The 25,589-nt window shown below is 44.4% G+C and overlaps 1 protein-coding gene across 5 annotated transcripts in view; it reads right to left on the bottom strand.

Annotated features, from left to right (window-relative positions):
* Window positions 1-25,589, bottom strand: part of LOC135509743 (membrane-associated guanylate kinase, WW and PDZ domain-containing protein 2-like) — a 314,746-nt gene that overhangs the window by 31,754 nt on the left and 257,403 nt on the right. For all 5 annotated transcript variants that reach the window (XM_064930644.1, XM_064930645.1, XM_064930647.1 and 2 more), the window contains exons 13-16: window positions 20,717-20,909; window positions 9,938-10,029; window positions 5,517-5,709; window positions 5,046-5,297 (exon numbers count right to left, since the gene is read on the bottom strand). In XM_064930644.1, the coding sequence (XP_064786716.1) occupies window positions 5,046-5,297; window positions 5,517-5,709; window positions 9,938-10,029; window positions 20,717-20,909 (730 nt within the window). The remainder of the gene's footprint in view (window positions 1-5,045; window positions 5,298-5,516; window positions 5,710-9,937; window positions 10,030-20,716; window positions 20,910-25,589) is intronic.

Genomic DNA, 25,589 nt, shown 5'->3' with positions numbered 1-25,589 from the left:
CAGGTGGGAAAGGGCAGTGTGGAGTGCAATAGAGATTGCATCATCTGTGGATCTGTTGGGGTGGTATGCAAATTGTAGTGGGTCTAGGGTTTCTGGGAAAATAGTATTGATGTGAGCCATGACCAACCTTTCAAAGCACTTTATGGCTACAGACTTGAGTTCTACGGGTCAGTAGTAAATTAGGCAGGTTAACTTAGTGTTCTTGGGCACAGGGACGATGGTGGTCTGCTTAAAACATGTTGGTTTTACAGACTCGGATAGGGAGAGGTTGAAAATATCAGTGAAGACACATGCCAGTTGGTCAGCGCATGCTCACAATACACATCCTGGTAATCTGTCTGGCCCTGCGGCCCTGCGGCCTTGTGAATGTTGACACACATCGGCTGCGAAGAGCGTGATCACACAGTCTTCTGGAACAGCTGATGCTCTCATGTATGTTTCAGTGTTATTTGTCTCGAAGCGAGCATAGAAGTTATTTAGGTCGTCTGGTAGGCTTGTGTCACTGGGCAGCTCTCGGCTGTGCTTCCCTTTGTAGTCTAATGGTTTGCAGTCCCTGCCACATCTGATGAGTGTCAGAACCAGTGTAGTATGACTCGATCTTAGCCCTGTATTGACACATTGCCTGTTTGATGGTTCGTCGGAAGACATAGCGGGATTTCTTATAAGCTTCCGGGTTAGACTCCCGCTCCTTGAAAGCGGCAGCTCTAGCCTTTAGCTCAGTGCGGATGCATGGCTTCTGGTTGGGGTATGTGCGTACAGTCACTGTGGAGATGACGTCATCGATGTTGATGAAGCCAATGACAGATGTGGTGTCCTCCTCAATGCCATTGGAGGAATTCCAGTCTGTGCTAGCAAAACAGTCCTGTAGCTTAGCATCTGCTTCATCTGACCACTTTTTTATTGATCTAGTCACTGGTGATTCCAAGGTATTATGGTCAGATTTGCCAAATGGAGGGTGAGGGAGAGCTTTGTATGCATCTCTGTGTGTGGAGTATAGGTGGTCCAGAGTTCTTTTCCCTCTGGTTGAACATTTAACATGCTGATAGATATTTGGTAAAACTGGTTTAAGTTTCCCTGCAGGTTAAAGTCCCTAGCTACCCTCTGGGTGAGAGTTTTCTTGTTTACCTATGGCAGAATACAGCTCATTCAATGCTATCTTAGTGCCAGGCTCTGACTGTGGTGGTATGTAAAACAGCTACAAAGAATATAGATGAAAACTCTCTCGGTAGGTAGTGTGGTCTGCAGCTTATCATGAGAAACTCTACCTCAGGCGAGCAATAACTAAAGACTTCTTTAGATATCGTACACCAGCGGTTGTTTACAAAAATACATAGATCTCTGCCCCTTGTCTTAACCTCTTACATCTATGGGGGCGCTATTTCATTTTTGGATGAAAAACGTTCCCGTTTTAAACAAGATATTTTGTCACAAAAAGATGCTCGACTATGCATATAATTGATACCATTCGAAAGAAAACACTCTGACGTGTCCAGAAATACCAAGATATTCTCTGTGCGTGCCCTAGAACGTGAGCTTCAGGCAAAACCAAGATGAGATGGCATCCAGGAAATGACAAGGATTTTTGAGGCTCTGTTTTCCATTGTCTCCTTATATGGCTGTGAATGCGAGAGGAGTGAGTCAACCCTTTCTGTCGTTTCCCCAAGGTGTCTGCAGCATTGTGACGTATTTGTGGGCAGATCATTGGAAGATTGACCATAAGAGACCACATTTACCAGGTGTCCGCCCGGTGTCCTGCGCCGAAATTGGTGCGCAAAAGTCACCTGCCAGTATTCTTCCATGCGATACAGAGAGGAAAGCAAGCTTCCACGAACTGCATGTCAATGAAGAGATATGTGAAAAAACACCTTGAGGATTGATTCCAAACAACGTTTGCCATGTTTCGGTTGATATTATGTAGTTAATCCGGAAAAAGTTTTACGTTGTAGGTGACTGAATTTTCGGTTCGTTTCGGTAGCCAGAAGCAATGTAGAAAACGGAACGATTTCTCCTACACACAGACGCTTTCAGGAAAAACTGCGCATTTGGTATGTAACTGAGAGTCTCCTCATTGAAAACATCAGAAGCTCTTCAAAGGTAAATGATTTTATTTATTTGGTTATCTGGTTTTTGTGAAAATGTTGCGTGCTAAATGCTACTCAAAATGCTATGCTACCTTTGCATACTCTTACACAAATTAGTCAATTTCTATGGTTCAAAAGCATATTTTGAAAATCTGAGAAGACAGTGTTGTTAAGAAAAGGCTAAGCTTGAGAGCAGACGCATTATTTTCATTTTATTTGCGATTTTCAGAAATCATTAACGTTGCGTTATGCTAATGAGCCCTGAGGCTTTAGTCACAAACCCGGATCCGGGATGGGGAGTTTCAAGAAGTTAACAGACACTGCTGTTCTCTCCTGCCGGTACATCGTATAACCAGCCAGCTGTATGTTGATATTGTTGTAGTTCAGCCACGACTCCGTGAAGCAGCAACCGCTGGTGTTAGAGTTTTTAGTGTCCCGTTGGTAGTTTAATCTTCCAAGTATCTCGTCCATTTTATTGTCCAAAGATTGCATGTTTGCTTGAGGGAAGTGGGGGTTTATTCGATTGCCTCCGACTTCTCAGAATGCAGACCGCTCTCCTGCCTCTCTTTCTCCACCTCCTCTTCACACAGATCACTGGGGTCAGGGCTTGTTCCAGAGGGAGCCGTATGTCCTCCGCCTCGGGCTCGTCAGAGTCATGAATGAAGAAAAAGGATTCTGCTAGTCTGTGGGTGAGTAATCGCAGTCCGGAAGTCTAGAAGTTATTTTCGGTCATAAGAGATGGTAGCGGCAAAATTATGTACAAAAATAGTCAAAAATAAGTTACAAACAATGCAGATAAACTAACAAAAAAACAATCGGTTGGGGGTACGTAAAATGTCTGCCTTCTGCTCCGGCGCCATCTTATAATAGGGGTTGAATGGGAAAGATAAAATATTTAAGTGCCTTTGAATGGGGTATGGTAGTAGGTGCCAGGCGCACTGGTTCGTGTCAAGAACTGCAATGGTGCTGCAACAGTTTCCCTTGTGAATCAAGAATGGTCTACCGCTCAAAGGACAGTCAACTGGACACAACTGTGGGAAGCATTGGAGTCAACATAATGGATTATTACTTGGAATTGGAGCATCTGCCTTGTTCTATTCTAGAACAACACTCAGAGTGAGACATACAGTGCATTCGGAAAGGATTCAGGCCCATTGACTTTTCCCACATTTTGTTACGTTACAGCCTTATTCTAAAATGTATGAAATTACATTTTCCCTCAGCAATCTACACACAATACCCCATCATGACAGAGTGAAAACGGGTTTTCAGAAATGCATAAAAGGTATAAAAAAACAACAACAGAAACACCTTATTGAACACTTAATGAACACTTGGGGCGGCAGGGTAGCCTAGTGGTTAGAGCGTTGGACTAGTAACCTAGTAACTAGTAATGTTGCGAGCTGACAAGGTTTCTGCCCCTGAACAGGCAGTTAACCCACTGTTCCTAGGCCGTCATTGAAAATAAGAATTTGTTCTTAACTGACTTGCCTGGTTAAAGAAAGGTAAAAAAAAAAATTGACATAAGTATTTAGACCCTGCATCCTGTTTCCAGTATCCATTGACTTAGGACGCAATTTGCCGTTCCTATGCCTTCCACTAGATGTCAACAGTCTTTAGAAATCGTTTCAGGCTTGTATTCTTATAATTAGGGAGCAAGACCAGTCTGAACGAGTTGTTAAATTTCAGGCGCATGTGCATTTCTTGTTTACCTTTTATATTGACAACGTTATTGTCCGGTTGAAATATTATAGATCATTTAGGCTAAAAAAACAACCTGAGGTTTGAATATAAACATCGTTTGACATGTTTCTATGAACTTTACGGACACAAGTTAGATTTTTTTGTCTGATTGTTTTGACTGAGTTTGAGCCTGTGGATTACTGAAGAAAATGCACTAGCAAAACTGAGGTTTTTGGATATGAAGAGACTTCGTCGAACAAAAGGAACATTTATTGAGTAAATGATTGTCTTCTGATTGCCACCGTATGAAGATCATCAAAGGTAAGGGATTAATTTTATCTCTATTTCTGAGTTTTGTAACGCTTCTGCTTGGCTGGTTACTGTTTGTAATAATTTGTCTACTGGGCTATGTTCTGGGCTAGGTATGCTTTCGCCGAAAAGCATTTTATAAATATGACACTGTGGTTGGTTTAACAAGAAGTTAATCTTTAAACCTATATAAAATATGTTTTGTTTTCTGAATTTTTACAATGAGCATTTCTGTAATTGAATTTGGCGCTCTGCAACATTACTGGATGTTGGCCAGATGGGACGCTAGCATCCCACATACCCTAGAGAGGTTAAGAGAGAAAAAATTAACTGAGAAAAGTACAAAGAGATCCTTGATAAAAACCTGTTCCAGAGCACTCAGGACCTCAGACCGGGGTGAAGGTTCAACTTCCAACAGGACAACAACCCTAAGCACACAGCCAAGACAACACAGGAGTGGATTCGGGACAGGTCTCTGAATGTCCTTGAGTGGCCCAGCCAGAGCCCGGACTTGAACTCAATCTAGCATCTCCGGAGAGACCTAAAAATAGCTGTGCACCGAAGGTCCCCATCCAACCTGACAGAGCTTGAGAGGATCTGCAGAGAAGAATGGGAGAAACTCCCTAAATACAGGTCTGTGAAGTTTGTAGCGTTATTCCCACGAAGACTCAAGGCTGTAATCTCTGCCAAAGGTGCTTCAACAATATTGAGTAAAGCGTCTTAATACTTATGTAAATGTGACATTTCAGTTTTTTATTTGTAATAAATTAGCAAAAAAAACAACATTATGGAGCATTGTGTGAAGGAGGAGGAAAAAACGATTTAATCAATTTTAGAATAAGGCTGTAACGTAATAAAGTGTTGAAAAGACAAGCGGTCTGAATACTTTCCAAATGCACGGTATAATCACTTTAGTAGTTTTTCTCGATTAATTCTATTTCTATGGTGTGTGAGAAAGAATGTCTGACTCACTGATGATGGCAGCGTTCTCCGGTCGGTTCAACGAGCTGATGATAACGAAGCCAAAGCCTTCGTTCTCCTTGCGGTGGATGATGACATCATTGGTTTGCAGGGGGACAGCACCCTCCAGGGGGGAGGTGACGGAGGGCGGCGGGACGTTGTCGGGGGTGACGGGACAGGAAGCTGAGGCGTCGTCGCTGTGTGGGGAGCTGTGCTGCGTGGACACGGAGCCAGGGCTACGGCCATTCACCCCTAACACCTCACCTACAGAAGGCAGCATAGGGGGAGAGAAAGAGAGAGAGAGTGTGTTTTCTTTGCCCCTCTCTCTGTGTAGTGTACACTACTCACCAGGGAAATAGATTCTCTTCCGGACCATCAGGCTGAGCTGGCCGTTGTATAGTGTGTAAGGTGTGTATAGTGTATAGTACTGTACAATACATTATAATGGTGATTAGTTTCTACTCTGTAGTGTACACTACTCACTGGGGAAGTGGACTCTCCTCCGGACCGCCAGGCTGACCTGGCCATTGCGAGCGGCGGCGTGCATCAGGTCGATCACATATCTGTGTGGTTTCCCAGCAACCACCATCTTATCCACGGAGATGAGCTCGTCCCCGGGTCGAAGTCGTCCATCGCGTTCTGCAGGAGTGTTCTCTATGATCGCCCCGATCACAATCTGTTCAACGACAATCTATATTAGTAGCATATATATATATATGTATATATATAAAACAAAACATTTATAACGCCTGCTATTTCCATGACATAGACTGACCAGGTGAATCCAGGTGAAAGCTACCATCCTTTATTTATGTCACTTGTTAAATCCACTTCAATCAGTGTGAATGAAGGGAAGGGGACATGTTAAAGAAGGATTTTAACACCTTCAGACAATTGAGACATGGATTGCGCATGTCCCATTCAGAGGGTGAATGGGAAAGACAAACGATTTAAGTGCCTTTGAATGGGGTATGGTAGTAGGTGCCAGGTGCAACAGTTTGTGTCAAGAACTGCAATGCTGCTGGGTTTTTCACACTCATGTGAATCAAAAATGGTCCACCACCCAGCCAACTGGACACAACTGTGGGAATAATTGGAGTCAACTTGGGACTTTTTCAACACCTTGTAGAGTCAATGACACAACAAATTGAGACTGTTCTGAGGGATGGGGGGTGAAACTCAATATTAGGAAAGTGTTCCTAATGTTTGGTATACTCAGTGCATTTACCACAGTGTACTGCTAAATCTTCCAACTCACAGATCTGTAAACATTGAAGGTTTAGGACCGGCCAAGGGGAGGGGTAGCTGTATTTAGTGTAGTCTTTTTTGAGATACTGCAAGTGTTCTAACAACATGGTGAAGGGTTTATCTCCCCTTTTGGAGAGGTGTTGTGTAAGCATCAATTAACAGAAAATTCCAAATGGTCTACTACATAATGGACTATTACTTGGAACTGGAGTATTCGCCGTGTTGTATTAATTCGTTAATTAATTGTAACGTAACAAAATGTGGAAAAAGTCAATGGGTTTAAATGCTTTTCAAATGCACTGTATGTCTCACGCTGAGGGTTGTTCTAGAATACAACAAGGCGAATGCTCCAGTTCCAAGTAATAGTCCATTATGTAGTAGACCATTTGGAATTTTCTGTTTATTAATTAATTACTGAATTAATTAATGAACATGCACCTGTGGAACTTAGGACACTAAAGAGGCCTTTCTACTGACTTTGAAAAACACCAAAAGAAAGATGCCCAGGGTCCCTGCTCATCTGCGTGAATGTGCCTTAGGCATGCTGCTAGGAGGTATAAGGATTGCAGATGTGGCTGAGGCAATAAATTGCTATGTCCATACTGTGAGACGCCTAATACAGTGCTACAGGGAAACAGGACGGACAGCTGATCGTCCTCGCAGTGGCAGACCACGTATAACAACACCTGTACAGTACTGTGACAGGATGGCAACAACAACTGCCCGAGTTACACCAGGAACACACAATCCCTCCATCAGTGCTCAGACTGTTTGCAATAGGCTGAGAGAGGCCGGACTGAGGGCTTGTAGGCCTGTTGTAAGGCTGGTCCTCACCAGACATCACCAGAAACAACGTTGCCTGTGTGCACAAACCCACTGGTCACTGTGGTGCTCTTCACTGACGAGTCACAGTTTTCTCTCAACAGGGGTGATGGTCAGATTCGAGTTTATCATCAAAGGAATGAGCATTACACCGAGGCCTGTACTCTGGAGCAGGAACAATTTGGAGGTGGAGAGTCCGTCATGGTCTGAGGCGGGGTGTCACAGCATCATTGTACTCATCCTGACATGACCCTCCAGCATGACAATGCCACCAGCCATACTGCTCATTCTGTGCATGATTTCCTGCAAGACAGCAATGTCAGTGTTCTGCCATGGCAAGCGAAGAGCCCTGATCTCGATCCCATTGAGCACATCTGGGACCTGTTGGATCAGAGGGTGAGGGCTAGGGCCATTCCTCCCAGAAATGTCCAGGAACTTGCAGGTGCCTTGCTGGAAGAGTGGGGTAACATATCACAGCAAGAACTGGCAAATCTGGTGCAGTTCATGAGGAGGAGATGCACTGCAGTACTTAATGCAGCTGGTGGCCACACCAGATACTGACTATTACTTATAATTTGTTCCGGGACACATTATTCCATTTCTGTTAGTCACATGTCTGTGGAACTTGTTCAGTTTATGTCTCAGTTGTTGAATCTTATGGCCTTACAAATATTTACATGTTCATTTTTCTGAATTTAGAATGGATATACCGCTTATCAGACTTGCGTTCAATGACAATGACAGATCGTTGAAACTCGCATTTCTATCTGAAATCAGTTGGGTAGTACAAAAAGTTACATAATGGACCTTTTAAATCAAATCGAATTGTTTTTGTCACATGCTTCATAAACAACAGGTGTAGACTAACAGCGAAATACTTACTTATGGGACCTTCCCAACAGTGCGGACAGAAAGAAAATATAGAAAAGTAAAACACGTAATAATAAATACACAATGAGTATAACTTGGCTGTTTACACAATGTACCAGTATCGAGTCAATGTGCAGGGGTTTGAGGTAATTGAGGGTGATGTGTACATATATCTAGGAATAAAGTTGTAGATAATAAACAGTAGCAGCAGGGAATGTGAGGAGTCAAAAAAGTTTGTGCAAAAAGGTTCAAGGCAGATTGTCCAGGTAAGCTATTTTGTTATAGTACAGATAGCCATTTAACTAACTATTTAGCAGTCTTATGGCCTGGGGGTAGAAGTTGTTCAGAATCCTTTTGGTTCCAGACTTTGCCTTGTGGTAGCAGAGAACACAGTCTATGACTAGGGTGGCTGGAGTCTTTGACAATTGTTTGGGCCTTCCTCTGACACTGCCTGGTATATAGGTCTTGAATGGTAGGAAGCTTGGCCCCAGTGATGTACTGGGCGGTACAAACTACCCTCTGTAGCACTTTAAGATCAGATGCCGAGCAGTTGCCATACCAGGCGTGATGCAACCAGTGGTGACTGGTTGCATCACGCCTGGTATGGCAACTGCTCGGCATCTGATCTTAAAGTGCTCTCGATGGTAAAAGCTGTAGAACGTTTTGAGGATCTGGGGACCCATGACAAATCTTTTTTTCTTTTTCTCCTGAGGGTGAAAAGGTGTTGTCATGTCCCCTTCTCGACCGTCTTTGTGTGTTTGGACCATGATAGTTTGTTGGTGATGTGGACACCAAGGAACTTGTCTTGCTGACGTTCAGGGAGCGGTTGTTGTTCTGCCAGGTCTTTGACCTCCTCCCTGTAGACAGTCTCATAGTTGTCAGTGAACAGGCTTACCACCGTTGTGTGGCAAACTTAATAATGGTAGCAAACTTAATAATGGTGTTGGGGTCGTGTGCGGCCATGCAGTCATGGGTGACCAGGGAGTACAGGAGGGGATTAAGCAAGCACCCTGAAGGGCCCCCGCGTTGAGGGTCAGCGTAGCGAATGTGATGTTGCCTATCCTCACCACCTGGGGTTGGCCCGTCAAGTAATCCAGAATCCAGTTGCCGAGGCAGGTGATCAGTCCCAGGGTCCATAGTTTATTGATGAGCTTGGAGGGCACTATGGTGTTGAATGCTGAGTTGTAGTCAATAAACAGCATGTCCCTTTTGTATAGGTGGGAAAGGCCAGTGTGGAGTGCAATACAGATTGCGTCATCTGGGATCAGATGGGGCGGTATGCGAATTTGAGTGTCAATGTGGGCCATGGCCAGCCTTTCAAAGCATTTCATTCCTACAGCAGTGCTACGAGGCGATAGTCATTTTTAAAGATTACCATGGCGTTATTGGGCACAGGGACTATGGTAGTCTGCTTGAAACATGTAGATATTACAGACTGGGTCAAGAAGAGGTTGAAAATATTAGTGAAGACGCTTGCCAGCGCATGCTCTGAGTTCACGTCCTGGTAATACGTCTGGCTCTGCGGCCTTGTGAATTAACATTAAAAGGTTATCACCTGTTTAACGGTCTTACTCACGTAAACTAGAGAGAGCGTGATTATACAGTTGTCAGGTTTAATTTGATTATATTGTGTGTAAAATTATGTTGTGTGTTATAGTGTGGTTACTATGGTGTTAGGTGTGTATTTTATGATGTTAGGTTGGCATTATATGTTGTTCCTGTGTGTATGCTATTAAGTGTGTAGGCAACAGCAGGCAGCAGGTGTGTTAAATGAGGATATACGTGCTTGTGTGAGGTGTGTATTACATGTTGTTAAGTTTGGTTGTATTATGGTGTGTTAGGTATGCATTATATGGTGTGTGTGTGTGTGTGTGTGTGTGTGTGTGTGTGTGTGTGTGTGTGTGTGTGTGTGTGTGTTGTCCAGCCCGTCCCATACGAGCCTTGTCACGGGCGTCCGGACTCACAGCCTGCACGGCCTCGTCTCCCCCCAGGATGCGGAAGCCAAACCCAGTCTTCTCCCTCAACAGGTGCACCTCCACATCCTGGTACTCTGGACCTGACGAGGGGAGAGTGAGAGAGAGAAGAAATAGACCAAAAAATTGAATACAGAGAAATAGATTGCACAAACATAGACTACCGTGGCCAAGAGAGGAGAGAATGCAGCACTGATTTGTAATCTGTTTGGAGTCCTTTCTTCATCTAGGCTGAACAACAAAACAATTATCTGTATAAATTATACTGATTTCATTTTACATGCAGTGTTGATAATAAAATCCCCTTAGTGTCAAATGACGTGCCCACACATCAATCAATTAACATAATACAACAATCCCCATCAAAATCTGACTGTTTAAATATCTGTTTGTTTTGCATGGGCTGTTTCGCGTCATAGTCAGTTACAAAGGACAAGTTGTCATCAATCCAGACACCAAGGTACTTATATTGAGAAACAAGCTAAGTTTGGGCAAATATGCAGGTCCTCAGGGTCAACATTTCATAACCTAGAAAACCCGAATGAGCTTGGTTTTACTTGTAAGTAACACTAATTTAATATCTATAAGTGAATCAAAATCATGCACAAGATTACAAAACTGTGTCATCTGCATAGAGATGAATGTTACAAGTATTAACAATGTTTCCTATGTCATTAATTTACAGAGTGAACAATAATGGATCCACAATCGAACCCTGAGGCTTGAGAACCTGTCGAGTCAACCGAGGCATGAAAGTTTGACAAGCCATGGGATGGGAGCCCGCCGAGCCGGCTGAGGCGTGAGATGGGAGCCCCACAAGCCGGCTGAGGCACGGGAAAGGGAGCCCCACGAGCCGGCTGAGGAGCGGGATGGGAACCTGACGAGCCGGCTGAGGTGTGAAATGGGAACCTGACAAGTTGGCTGATGGGAGCCTGGCGAGTTGGCTGAGGGACAGGATCGGAGCCTGACGAGCCGGTTGAGGCATGGGGAGCCTGCTGAGCCCCCGAGGCTTGAGAGACCTGTCGAGCAAGCTGAGGCATGGAAGCCTGATGAGCGGGATGGAAGCCTGACGAGCCAGCTGACGCGCAGGATGGGAGCCTGACGAGCCAGCTGAGGCATGGAATGGGAACTTGACGAGTCGGCTAAGGTGCGGGATGGGAACCTGACGAGCCGGCTGAGGCACGGGATGGGAGCCTGAAGAGCCGGTTGAGGTGTGGGGAGACTACTGAGCCACCTGAGGCTTGAGATACCCGTCAAGCCAGCTGAGGCATGGAAGTGGGATGGGAGCCTGACGAGCTGGCTGAGGCGCGGAATGGGAGCCTGATTAGCCGCTGAGGCACGGGATGGGAGAATTACTTTATTTATTTATTTATTTTATTTTACCCATTTTTCTCCCGAATTTCGTGGTATCCCATTGTTTAGTAGCTACTATCTTGTCTCATCGCTACAACTCCCATACGGGCTCGGGAGAGACGAATGTTGAAAGTGATGTGTCCTCCGATACACAACCCAACCAAGCCGCACTGCTTCTTAAAACAGTGCGCATCCAACCCGGAAGCCAGCCGCACCAATGTGTCGGAGGAAACACCGTGCACCTGGCATCCTTGGTTAGCGCGCACTGCGCCCGGCCCGCCACAGGAGTCGCTTGTGCACAATGAGACAAGGATATCCCTACCGGCCAAGCCCTCCCTAATCCGGACGACACTAGGCCAATTGTGCGTCGCCCAACGGACCTCCCGGTCGCGGCCGGTTACGACAGAGCCTGGGCGCGAACCCAGAGTCTCTGGTGGCACAGCTGGCACTGCTGATTACAGCGCCCTTAACCACTGCGCCACCCGGGGGCCCTGACAAGCCAGCTGAGGCATGGGGAGCCTGACGAGCCATCCGTGGCTTGAGAACCTGTCTAGCTATCTGAGTCATGGAAGCTTGACGAGCCAGCTGAGGCCTCAGGATAGATTCCTTTAACTCTTGTTTTTGAGTTTGAACTCAACTGAAGACATAAACCCAACACTTTAAATTGTATAGGATTGGATGTAGCCTTTAACAGAGACACAGAAAGAAGATTAGTTGTGTAAATAGCAACACCACAACCTCAGAGTCCAGAGTTTTATCAGTTAACCAGGTTTCAGATCAAATAAAGGGTCTGCCTGAGAGGCCCAGATCTGGACATTATCCGTTTTAGGTAATAAACTACGAATATTAAGATTTAAAAATGATTAAACCTTTTCTGAATGTAAAGTTTTAGAGTTTCAATATAAATCAGATTACTTTGAGATTTCAGAACAACAGGAAAGATTGGATTATAGCAATTAGGAAAATTAAACAAAGTAGGAATAGCAATGACATTTCTCCAGTTAGCACCATTAGGCATGTCACCACTTTCAGATACAACATGTTGAACTCTCACAGTGACCCTTTGGAGATGGTAAAAATTGACATGTAATGCTAACATTGTCCTCACATCAATTTAGTTGACCAAGAACCGCAGACCCCAGTGAAGCAGAACCCACCTTAGACCCCGGCGATGCCATCACAATGTTGGCCGATATGGAAGGAACCTCCGGCACTCCATGAAAAGATGGTGCTGGAACATCAGGCTCCAGAGCTGCGAAGCTCTTCGATGTTGGCAGCTCATTCATGAATCCCATCTCCGCAGAGGGCTCAGAAACTGGCGGACGCTGCCCTCAACTTCCACGATGAACAGCGACGTGTCTCCCTGTCTGGCCAGCCAGGTCCAGGAGAGGATCATCTCGCCGACTCCATTTTTTTTGTCTGTGAGCAATCACTTCTGAGCAGCGGCCAGTCAACCAAAGAAAATCTGCCTGAAGGCGATATTCCCATCATTCCATTGTGATGCAAGGCCCTCGGAGTGGAGGAAAATTAGAAAATTGCAGGTCTTGGCTTTCCCAGTAGTCTGTGCAAATCAGCTATTTGTATGCCCAGCGTAGCAACTTCTTCTCTGTAGCCCTCCGCGAGCAGGCAATTGTCACACTGAAAGTCAGGGTGTTCGACTTCATCCCGGAACAGGGCGAAGTATATATTACCCCTGCAGCGTTGATAGCGCAACGAGTCCTTCATTATTGCACCCTCATTATCGCACCCTCCTGACTCTCCCAACATGTCTTATATCTCCTAGATATAGGATGTACACTTCCAAAATGTTGTAACAATGACGCTGGGAGTCATGAAGCTGGTGCAGTCGGCTGCAAGCTCTGCAAGCTCGCCTTACCCAGTCGGCTAACTGCTAGCTCGCCTGCCCGGTCTGCTAACTGCTTGCTTGCTAATCCGTTCTGCTAACTGCTTGCTAACCCGGCCTGCTATCTGCTAGCTTGCCCCGGCCTCCAACTCAATCATCAAGTTTGCGGACGACACAACAGTGGTAGGCTTGGACGAGACGGCGTACAGGGAGTATACACAACAGTGGTAGGCTTGGACGAGATGGCGTACAACAACGACGAGACGGCGTACAGGGAGGAGGTGAGGGCCCTCGGAGTGTGGTGTCAGGAAAATAACCTCTCACTCAACGTCAACAAAACTAAGGAGATGATTGTGGACTTCAGGAAACAGCAGAGAGAACACCCCCCTATCTACATCGATGGAACAGTAGTGGAGAGGGTAGTAAGTTTTAAGTTCCTCGGCATACACATCACAGACAAACTGAATTGGTCCACCCACATACAGCATTGTGAAGAAGGCGCAGCAGCGCCTCTTCAACCTCAGGAGGCTGAAGAAATTCGGCTTGTCACCAAAAGCACTCACAAACTTCTACAGAGGCACAATCGAGAGCATCCTATCACCGCCTGGTACGGCAACTGCTCCGCCCACAACCGTAAGGCTCTCCAGAGGGTAGTGAGGTCTGCACAACGCATCACCGGGGGCAAACTACCTGCCCTCCAGGACACCTACACCACCCGATGTTACAGGAAGCCATACAGATCATCAAGGACAACAACCACCCGATCCACTGCCTGTTCACCCCGCTATCATCCAGAAGGCGAGGTAAGTACAGGTGCATCAAAGCTGGGACCGAGAGACTGAAAAACAGCTTCTATCTCAAGGCCATCAGACTGTTAAACAGCCACCACTAACATTGAGTGTCTGCTGCCAACACACTGACTCAACTCCAGCCACTTTAATAATGGGAATTGATGGGAAATTATGTAAAATATGTCACTAGCCTCTTTAAACAATGCTACCTAATATAATGTTTACATACCCTACATTATTCATCTCATATGTATACGTATATACTGTACTCTATATCATCTACCGCATCTTTATGTAATACATGTATCACTAGCCACTTTAACTATGCCACTTTGTTTACATACTCATCTCATATGTATATACTGTACTCGATACCATCTACTGTATCTTGCCTATGCTGCTCTGTACCATCACTCATTCATATATCTTTATGTACATATTCTTCATCCCCTTACTTGTGTGTATAAGACATTAGTTTTGGAATTGTTAGTTAGATTACTTGTTGGTTATTACTGCATTGTCGGAACTAGAAACACAAGCATTTCGCTACACTCGCATTAACATCTGCTAACCATGTGCATGTGACAAATGCAATTTGATTTGATTTCACTGTAGAGCCTCTTGCCCTGCTCAATATGCCTTAACCAACCATGTTGTTCCACCTCCTACATATGCGATGACATCACCTGGTTTAAACATCTCGAGAGACTTTATCTCTCTCTTCATTACTCAATGCCTAGATTTACCTACAATGTACTCACATCCTACCTTACCTTTGTCTGAACACTATGCCTTGAAACTATGCTATCGTGCCCAGAAACCTGCTCCTTTTACTCTCTTTTCTGAACGTGCTAGACGGCCAGTTCGTATAGTCTTTAGCCGTACCATTATCCTACTTCTCCTCTGTTCCTCTGGTGATGTGGAGGTTAAACCAGGTCTTGCAGTGCCTAGCTCCACTCCCAACCCACAGGTGCTCTCATTTGTTGACTTCTGTAAACATAAAAGCCTTGGTTTCATGCATGTTAACATTAGAAGCCTACTCCCTAAGTTTGTTTTACTCACTGCTTTAGCACACTATGCCAACCCAAATGTCATAGCCGTGTCTGAATCCTGGCTTCGGAAAACCACCAAAAACCTTGAAATTTCCATTCCTAACAATAAGAGACACAGAAAGAAGATTAGTTGTGTTTGAGTTTTATCAGTTAACCTGTTGATGCTCTGGGGGCGCAATTTCATTTTTGGATGAAAAACGTTCCCATTTTAAACAAGATATTTTGTCACAAAAAGATGCTCGACTATGCATATAATTGCTACCGTTCGAAAGAAAACACTCTGACGTGTCCAGAAATACAAAGATCTTCTCTGTGCGTGCCCTATAACGTGAGCTTCAGGTAAAACCAAGATGAGATGGCATCCAGGAAATGACAAGGATTTTTGAGGCTCTGTTTTTCATGATCTCCTTATATGGCTGTGAACGCAAGAGGAATGAGTCAACCCTTTCTGTCGTTTCCCCAAGGTGTCTGCAGCATTGTGACGTATTTGTGGGCAGATCATTGGAAGATTGACCATAACAGACCACATTTACCACGTGTCCGCCCGGTGTCCTGCACCGAAATTGGTGCGCAAAAGTCACCTGCCAGTATTTTTCCATGCGATACAGAGAGGAAAGCAAGCTTCCACGAACTGCATGTCAATGAAGAGATATGTGAAAAAACACCTTGAGGATTGATTCCAAACAACGTTTGCCATGTTTCGGTCGATATTATGTAGTTAATCCGGAAAAGTTTCACGTTGTAGGTGACTGCATTTTCGGTTCGTTTCGGTAGCCAGACGCAATGTAGAAAACGGAACGATTTCTCCTACACACAGACGCTTTCAGGAAACACTGCGCATTTGGTATGTGACTGAGAGCCTCCTCATTGAAAACATCAGAAGCTCTTCAAAGGTAAATGATTTTATTTATTTGGTTATCTGGTTTTTGTGAAAATGTTGCGTGCTACATGCTACACAAAATGCTATGCTAGCTTTGCATACTCTTACACAAATTAGTCAATTTCTATGGTTCAAAAGCATATTTTGAAAATCTGAGATGACAGTGTTGTTAAGAAAAGGCTAAGCTTGAGAGCAAACGCATTATTTTAATTTTATTTGCGATTTTCAGAAATCGTTAACGTTGCGTTATGCTAATGAGCCTGAGGCTTTAGTCACAAACCCGGATCCGGGTTGGGGAGTTTCAAGAAGTTAACCAGGTTTCAATTTTCAACCCACACAAATGATCAATGAACCTACCAGGTACAACCCCAAATCAGTAAACACGTCCACCCTCATAGATGTCATCCTAACTAATTCACCCTCCAAATACACCTCTGCTGTTTTCAATCAAGATCTCAGCGATCACTGCCTCATTGCCTGCATCCGTAATGGGTCTGCGATCAAACGGCCACCCCTCATCACTGTCAAACGCTCCTTAAAACATTTCTGCGAGCAGGCCTTTCTAATCGACCTGGCCGGGGTATCCTGGAATAACATTGACCTCATCCCGTCAGTAGATGATGCCTGGCTATTCTTTAAAAGTGCCTTCCTCACCATCTTAAATAAGCATGCCCACTCAAAAAATGTAGAACTAGGAACAGATATAGTCCTTGCTTCACTCCAGACCTCTCTGCCCTTGACCAGCACAAAAACATCCTGTGGTGTTCTGCATTAGCATCGAATAGCCCCCGTGATATGCAACTTTTCAGGGAAGTTAGGAACAAATATACACAGGCAGTTAGAAAAGCTAAGGCAAGCTTTTTCAAACAGAAATGTGCATCCTGTAGCACAAACTCAAAAAAGTTCTGGGACACTGTCCATGGAGAATAAGAGCACCTCCTCCCAGCTGCCCAATGCTCTGAGGCTAGGAAACACTGTCACTACCAATCCACTATAATTCAGAATTTCAATAAGCATTTCTCTACGGCTGGCCATGCTTTCCACTTGGCTACCCCTACCCCGGTCAACTGCCTGGCATGAGCCACAGCAACCCGCTAAAGCCCCCATAATTTCTCCTTTACCCAAATCAAGACAGCTGAAGTTTTGAAAGAGCTGCAAAATCTGGACCCTACAAATCAGCCGAGCTAGACAATCTGGACCCTCTCTTTCTAAAATTATCTGCCGAAATTGTTGCAACCCCTATTACTAGCCTGTTCAACCTCTCTTTCGTATCGTATGAGATTCCCAAAGATTGGAAAGCTGCCGCGGTCATCCCCCTCTTCAAAGGGGGTGACACTAGACCCAAACTGCTACAAACCAATATCTATCCTACCCTGTCTTTCTAAGGTCTTCGAAAGCCAAGTTAACTAACAGATTGCTGACCATTTCGAATCTGGTTTCAGAGCTGGTCATGGGTGCACCTCAGCCATGCTCAAGGTTCTAAACGACATCATAACCGCCATCGATAAGAGACATTACTGTGCAGCCGTATTCATCGACCTGGCCAAGGCTTTTGACTCTGTCAATCACAACATTCTTATTGGCAGACTCGACAACCTTGGTTTCTCAAATGATTGCCTCGCCTGGTTTACCAGCTACTTCTCTGATAGAGTTCAGTGTGTCAAATCGGAGGGACTGTTATCCGGACCTCTGACAGTCTCTATGGATGTGCCACAGGGTTCAGTTCTCGGGCCGACTCTCTTTTCTGTATACATCAATGATGTTGCTCTTGCTGCTGGTAATTCTCTGATCCACCTCTACACAGACGACACCATTCTGTATACTTCTTGCACCTCCTTGGATACTGTGTTAACTAACTTCCAGATGAGCTTCAATGCCATACAAATCTCCTTCCGTGGCCTTCAACTGCTCTTAAACGCAAGTAAAACTAAATTCATGCTATTCAATCAATCACTGCCCGCACCTGCTCGCCCGTCCAGCATTACTAATGTGGACGGCTCTGACTCAGAATACGTGGACAACTACAAATACCTGGGTGTCTGGTTAGACTGTAAACTCTCCATCCAGACTCACATTAAGCATCTCCAATCCAAAATTAAATCTAGAATCGGCTTCCTATATTGCAACAAAGCATCCTTCACTCATGCTGCCAAACATAGCCTCGTAAAACTGACCATCCTACCGATCCTCGTCTTCGGTGATGTCATCTATAAAATAACCTAAAACACTCTACTCAAAAACTGGATGCAGTCTATCACAGTGCCATCCGTTTTCTCACCAAAGCCCCATACACTACCCACCATTGCGACCTGTACGCTCTCGTTGGTTGGCCCTCGCTTCATACTTGTCGCCAAATCCACTGGCTACAGGTTATCTACAAGTCTCTGCTAGGTAAAACCCCGCCTTATCTCAGCTCACTCGTCACCATAGCAGCGCCCACTCGTAGCACACGCTCCAGCAGGTATATCTCACTGTTCACCCCTAAAGCCAATTCCTCCTTTGTCTTTCCTCTGCTGCCCATGACTGGAACGAATTGCAAAAATCTCTGAAGCTGGAGACTCACATCTCCCTCACTAGCTTTAAGCACCAGCTGTCAGAGCAGCTTACAGATGACTGCACCTGTACATGGCCCATCTGTAAACAGCCCATCTATCTACGTACCTTATCCCCATACTGGTATTTATTTATTTTGCTCCTTTGCACCCCAGCATCTGTACCTGCACGTTCACCTTCTGCCGATCTACCAATCCAGTGATTAATTGCTATATTGTAATTACTTCGCCACCATGGCCCATTTATTTCCTTAATTAACTTACTTCATTTGCACTCACTGTATTTTTTGTTTTCTTTTGTTCTACTGTATTACTGACTGTATGTTTTGTTCATTCCATGTGTAACTCTGTGTTGTTGTATGTGTCGAATTGCTACATTTATCTTGGCCAGGTCGCAGTTGCAAATGAGAAATTGTTCTCAACTAGCCTACCTGGTTAAATAAAGGTGAAATAAATACAAAATAAAAGTTGGTGAGTATAATAATAAAGAACATAGAGAGATTTAAAAAAAATGAAGCATCTGTACATGAACACAGAACCTATATATATATACACACACACACACACACACACACACACACACACACACACACACACACACACACACACACACACACACACACACACACACACACACACACACACACACACACACACACACACACACACACACACAGTGGGAGAACAAGTACTTGATACACTGCCGATTTTGCAGGTTTTCCTACTTACAAAGCATGTAGAAGTCTGTCATTTTTATCATAGGTACATTTCAACTGTGAGAGATCGAATATAAAGCAAAAATCCAGAGAATCACATTGTATGATTTTTAAGTAATTCATTTGCATTTTATTGCATGACATAAGTATTTGATACATCAGAAAAGCAGAACTTAATATTTGGTACAGAAACCTTTGTTTGCAATTACAGAGATCATACATTTCCTGTAGTTCTTGACCAGGTTTGCACACACTGCAGCGATTTTGGCCCACTCCTCCATACAGACCTTCTCTAGATCCTTCAGGTTTTGGGGCTGTCAGAAAAGCATCCCCAAAGAATGATGTTTCCACCTCCATGCTTCACGGTTGGGATGGTGTTCTTGGGGTTGTAGTCATCCTTCTTCTTCCTCCAAACATGGCGAGTGGAGTTTAGACCAAAAAGCTCTATTTTTGTCTCATCAGACCACATGACCTTCTCCCATTCTTCCTCTAGATCATCCAGATGGTCATTGGTAAACTTCAGACGGGCCTGGACACAGTGCACTGGCTTGAGCAGGGGGACCTTGCGTGCGCTGCAGGATTTGATTCCATTGCAGCGTAGTGGGTTACTAATGGTTTTCTTTGAGACTGTGTTCCCACCTCTCTTCAGGTCATTGACCAGGTTCTGCCGTGTTGTTCTGGGCTGACCCCTCACCTTCCTCATGATCATTGATGCCCCACGAGGTGAGATCTTGCATGGACACCCAGACCGAGGGTGATTGACCGTCATCTTGAACTTCTTCCATTTTCGAATACGTCAACAGTTGTTGCCTTCTCACCAAAGCTGCTTGCCTATTGTCCTGTAGCCCATCCCAGCCTTGTGCAGGTCTACAATTGTATCCCTGATGTCCTTACACAGCTCTCTGGTCTTGGCCATTGTGGAGAGGATGGAGTCTGTTTGATTGAGTTTGTGGACAGGTGTCTTTTATACAGGTAACGAGTTCAAACAGCTGCAGTTAATACAGGTAATGAGTGGAGACCAGGAGGGCTTCTTAAAGAAAAACTAACAGGTCTGTGAGAGCCGAAATTCTTACTGGTTGGTAGGTGATCAAATACTTATGTCATGCAATAAAATGCTAATTAATTACGTAAAAATAATACTATGTGATCTTCTGGATAGTTGTTTTAGATTCTGTCTCTCACAGTTGAAGTGTACCTATGACAAAAATTACAGACCTCTACATGCTTTGTAAGTAGGAAAACCTGCAAAATCGGCAATGTATCAAATACTTGTTCTCCCCACTGTATGTATATATATATATATATTTTTTTTTTACACCTACAGGGGGTATTATCATTAATGTAATGAAGCTACTGTATGTTGATTTGGTTGTACGTTTTTGGTTGTGGTAGAGCTAATTTCTGCCACTACTGGATGAAGCAAATATTACTTTGTCATATGTTCCCAGTCAAGGAAAATACTAAAGTGCAGAAACAGGAAGAGTGGCTTTGCTGGCATGCAATAAAAAAGTTAGTTTTCCCCAACAAGATTTACATTTACATGCTAAAATCGCCACTGCCTTATACCATGAAACAATACTCACGCCTACTCTCATAGATGGCCCTAGACTTCTCATAGAGGTCGTATGGGTCGGGCTTGTTGAGGTCGAAGCCCTCTGTAGAGTCGGGGACCGAGGTGCTGTGCTGTGGCTGGGTAGGGAAGGGTGTGCCTGTGGGAAGCACTGGGGCTGACAGACTGGTCTGGGGACTACCATGGGGGTCCCACTGCTCTGGTAGCTGAATGCACAGCAGCAGAAATAGAGAAAGGGATGGGAAGGAAGAGAGAGAGAAGGGTGAGGGAGCAGGGGAAGTAAAGTGAGAAATGTATGAGTTATGAATTACATTAATTTAATACAGTCAGGTTTACTTAATTGTTTATACAATTGCATCTTAAAGCTGAAATGCAGTATACAGACTAATCAAATCAATAGGGGATTCAATTCATAAGTGTTTTTCATTCATGACTACATGGAACTCTATTCCACATCAAGTAACTGACGCAAGCAGTAAAATTAGATTTAAAAAAACTGATTAAAAAACACCTTATGGAACAGCGGGGACTGTGAAGCAACACAAACATTTCAAAAACATTTCCCCAAACCCAAACACCGACATCACATTAAACAGATACTCATGCTCCACTCCATCAAAGAGACCAGTCCAAAGTTCACATTAGAAACTCTCGACAAGTCCAACATGTCCCTGATTAAGAACAAGCTGTCCGTGATGGATCATCCTGGGATACAATACGTCTGGTCCTTGTGTACTACAGAGTCCAGATGGAACAGCCTGTTAGCGACGACCTTGGCAAATATCTTGTAGTTCGCACAAAGCAATGACACAGGCCTCCAGTTCCTAAGTTTACACAAGTCCCCTTTCTTGTGTAGGAGAGTCAGATCCGCACGACGACAGCTCATCGGCAACTCTCCTATCCCAATGCACTCACGAACATACAAAAGACGTTTACAGAAAAGCCGAATTTGGATTTTTCCCACATCCCACCATTGACTCTGAGACTCATACTCCTCTCTTCACTGCCCACACCTTCCAAAAAGTCTGGAATAGGATGCAACAGGATGCATTCCGAGGCCCTGGTGAAATAGACAGCAGAGCCATGTTAATGTGGTGATACAAAAAACCCACCGGGAGAATGGTGGAGCCCAACACCCTATTGCTGATTCCTGGACATGTAAAACTGATTAAGTCGGGCTGCACTCACCCTAGCCCCAAAGACATACATCCATGTATACTGTCTTGTGTTGGGATGTCTAGTTCTCCAAACATCCACTAGTTCAAACTGATGTCCCTTAACACCCCCGCTGAGCCTGAATGAGGCTCCTCCCCATTTCTGTATTTTGTCAAATCCATTATTCAGTTCCAGTCCCCACCAACCACCAGCGTCTCTTCAGGGTGCTACATGTGAGAGTTCCTGTCTAAGACACCCAAACAGAAGCCCAAATTTCTCCCCCTGTGTTTGGTGCATACACATTTATAAGGACAAACCTCCTGTTGTTAATTTATGCTTTAACTACAAGCAGTCTACCGCTACACACCTCCTTTGAGAAGCCAATTTATACAGCCAGAGCGGGTGCAAAAAGGACTGCCACCCCTACACTAACGTTTGTTCCATGGCTAAACACACTTGCCCATTTCCACCAGAGCCTCCAATCAACTTCATTCACCACATCTCTATGTACCTCCTGCAGAAACAACACGTGCACTTTTTTTGTTTTACAAATTCACCCAACAGACTCCTCTTTCCTGCATCTCTGACGCCATTTATATTAACCTCTTTCAACTAGGGGGCAGTATTTTTATGTTTGGAAAAATAACGTTCCTAAAGTAAACGGCCTATTTCTCAGGCCCATATGCTTGAATATGCATATAATTCACAGATTAGGATAGAAAACACTCTAAAGTTTGCAAAACTGTTAATATATTGTCTGTGAGTATAACAGAACTGATACTGCAGGCGAAAACCTGAGGAAAATCAAACCAGGAAGTGGCTTCTATTTTGAAAGCTCCATATTCCATAGCCTGCCTTTGCTCCATTTAAAGGGATATAAACCAGATTCCTTTTCCTATCGCTTCCTCAAGGTGTCAACAGTCTTTAGACATATTTTCAGGCTTTTATTTTGAAAAATGAGCGAGTAAGATAACATCGCGTCAGTGGATAGCTGGGTGTTCGCATGAGTTTTGCTTGGGCAACACAGTGGGGCAACCATTGACTCTCCCTCTCCTACTGAAAAAGAAACAGTGCCGGTTGATATATTATCTATTATATCTTTTAAAAACAACCTGAGGCTTGATTATAAAAAACGTTTTTGAAATGTTTCTGTGGAAATTATGGAAACTATTTGGAATTTTTGTCTGCGTTGTCGTGACCGCTCTTTCCTGTGGATTTCTGAACATAACGCAACAAACAAACTGAAGTATTTTGGATATAAAAATCATCTTTATGGAACAAACAGAATATTTGTAATGTATCTGGGAGTCTCGTGAGTGAAAACATCCAAAGATCATCAAAGGTAAGCAATGAATTTGATTGCTTTTCTGATTTTCGTGACCGAGCCAAAAAGCATAAAGCATAATTTCAAAATCTGTCACGACAGGTGGATTAACAAAAGGCTAAGGTGTGTTTTCCTATATTGCACTTGTGATTTCATGAATATAAATATTTATAGTAATATTTTTTTGTATTTCGCGCAATGCTATTCAGCGGTTGTTGATGACACTTATCCTGATATCCTGATTGCAGCCATAACAAGTTTAAAACAAATTCTTATTTTCAATGACCACCTAGGAACAGTGGGTTAACTGCCTTGTTCAGGGGCAGCACAACAGATTTGTACTTTGTCGGCTAAGGGATTTGTACTTGCAACCTTTTCGTTTCTAGTTCAATGCTCTAACCACTAGGCTACGCTGCCGGCATCATCGTATGTGACAGGGCTTGCAAACCTTGCAAACCATTACAGACTACAAAGGGAAGCACAGCCGAGAGCTACCCAGTGACACGAGTCTACAAGACGAGCGAAACTACTTCTATGCTCGCTTCGAGGCAAATGGCACTGAAACATGCATGAGAGCACCAGATGTTCCGGAAGACTGTGTGATCACGCTCTCCGCAGCTGATGTGAGTAGGACCTTTCAAAAGGTCAACATTCACAAGGCCGCAGGGCCAGACGGATTACCAGGACGTGTACTGCGAGCATGCGCTGACCAACTGGCAAGTGTATTCAATGACATTTTTAACCTGTCCTTGTCCGAGTCTGTAATACCAACATGTTTTAAGCAGGCTACCATAGTGCCTGTGCCCTAGATCACCAAGGTAACCTGCCTAAATGACTACCGACTCGTAGCACTCTCAGTTGTGATCATGAAGTGCTTTGAAAACCTGGTCATGGCTCACATCAACACCATTATCCCACCATAGTGCCCTCAAAGCTCATCACTAAGCTAAGGATCCTGGGACTAAACACCTCCCTCTGCAACTGGATCCTCGACTTCTGGGCGGGCCACCCCCAGGTGGTGAGAGTGGGTAGCAACACATCTGCCACGCTGATGTGCCACACTGATCCTCAACACTGAGCCACCCAGGGGCGCATGCTCAGTCCCCTCCTGCACTCCCTGTTCACCCCATGACTGCATATGGCCTGGCATGACTCCAACACCATCATTAATTTTGCTGATGACACAACAGCGGTAGACCTGATCACCAACAACCACGAGATAGCCTATAGGAAGGAGGTCAGAGACCTGGCTGGGTCGTGCCAGAATAACAACCTATCGCTCAACGTAACCAATACTAAGGAAATGATTGTGGACTACAGGAAAAGGAGGACCGAGCACGCCCACATTGTCATCGACAGGGCTGTAGTGGAGCAGGTTGAGAGCTTCAAGTTCCTCGGTGTCCATATCACCAACAAACTAGAATGGTCCAAACACACCAAGACAGTCGTGAAGAGGGCATGACAAAGCCAATTCCCCCTCAGGAAGCTAAAAAGATTTGGCATGGGTCCTGCGATCCTCAAATGGTTCTACAGCGGCAACATTGAGAGCATCCTGACTGGAACGGCAATTGCTCGGCCTCCGACCGCAAAGCACTACAGAGGGTTGTACGTATGGCCCAGTACATCACTGGGGCTAAGCTGCCTGCCATACAGGACCCCTCCATCAGGCGGTGTCAGAGGCCCTAAAAATTGTGAAAGAACCCAGCCACCCCAATCATAGACTGTTCTTTCTACTACCGCATGGCAAGCGGTACCGGAGTGACAAGTCTAGGACAAAAAGGCTTCTCAACAGTTTTTTACCCCCAAGCCATAAGATTGCCGAACAGGTAATCAAATGGCTACCCGGACTATTTGCATTGCGCCCCGCAACCCACCACCCGCCAACCACTCTTTACACTACTGCTACTCATCATATATGCATAGTCACTTTAACCATATCTACATGTACATACTACCTCAATCAGCCTGACTAACTGGTGTCTGTATTGTAGCCTTGCTCCTTTTATAGCCTCGCTACCGTATATTGCCTCGCTACTGTTTTTCACTGTCTTTTTACTGTTGTTTTTATTTCTTTACTTACAATTTTTTGCACTATTGGTTAGAGCCTGTCAGTAAGCATTTAACTGTAAGGTGCTGTTGTATTCGACACACTTGACAAATAAACTTTGATTTGAAGTAAATAAACATCTGCATTTTGAAAGTGTATTTTTATCATTATTTTAAGGAAAGCATAAAGATGCTGATGAAGAAATACAGTACTGTTCAGCTTTATCCTACATTTTGCATTTAAAGCATTCAAGATAGAAGCCGCCTGCATTTGTTTATTAGGCTACTGTGCAGTCTGACAAGTAAACATAGCCTACAGTACATACTGTAGTATACATGCCAATACCGCCTGACTCTGGAC

Source organism: Oncorhynchus masou, chromosome 22, assembly GCF_036934945.1.
Source record: "Oncorhynchus masou masou isolate Uvic2021 chromosome 22, UVic_Omas_1.1, whole genome shotgun sequence".
In the NCBI taxonomy this organism is placed as follows: Eukaryota; Metazoa; Chordata; class Actinopteri; order Salmoniformes; family Salmonidae; genus Oncorhynchus; species Oncorhynchus masou.
The sequence above is the reverse complement of the archived record's forward strand: the minus strand, read 5'-3'. Positions and strand labels throughout refer to the sequence as shown.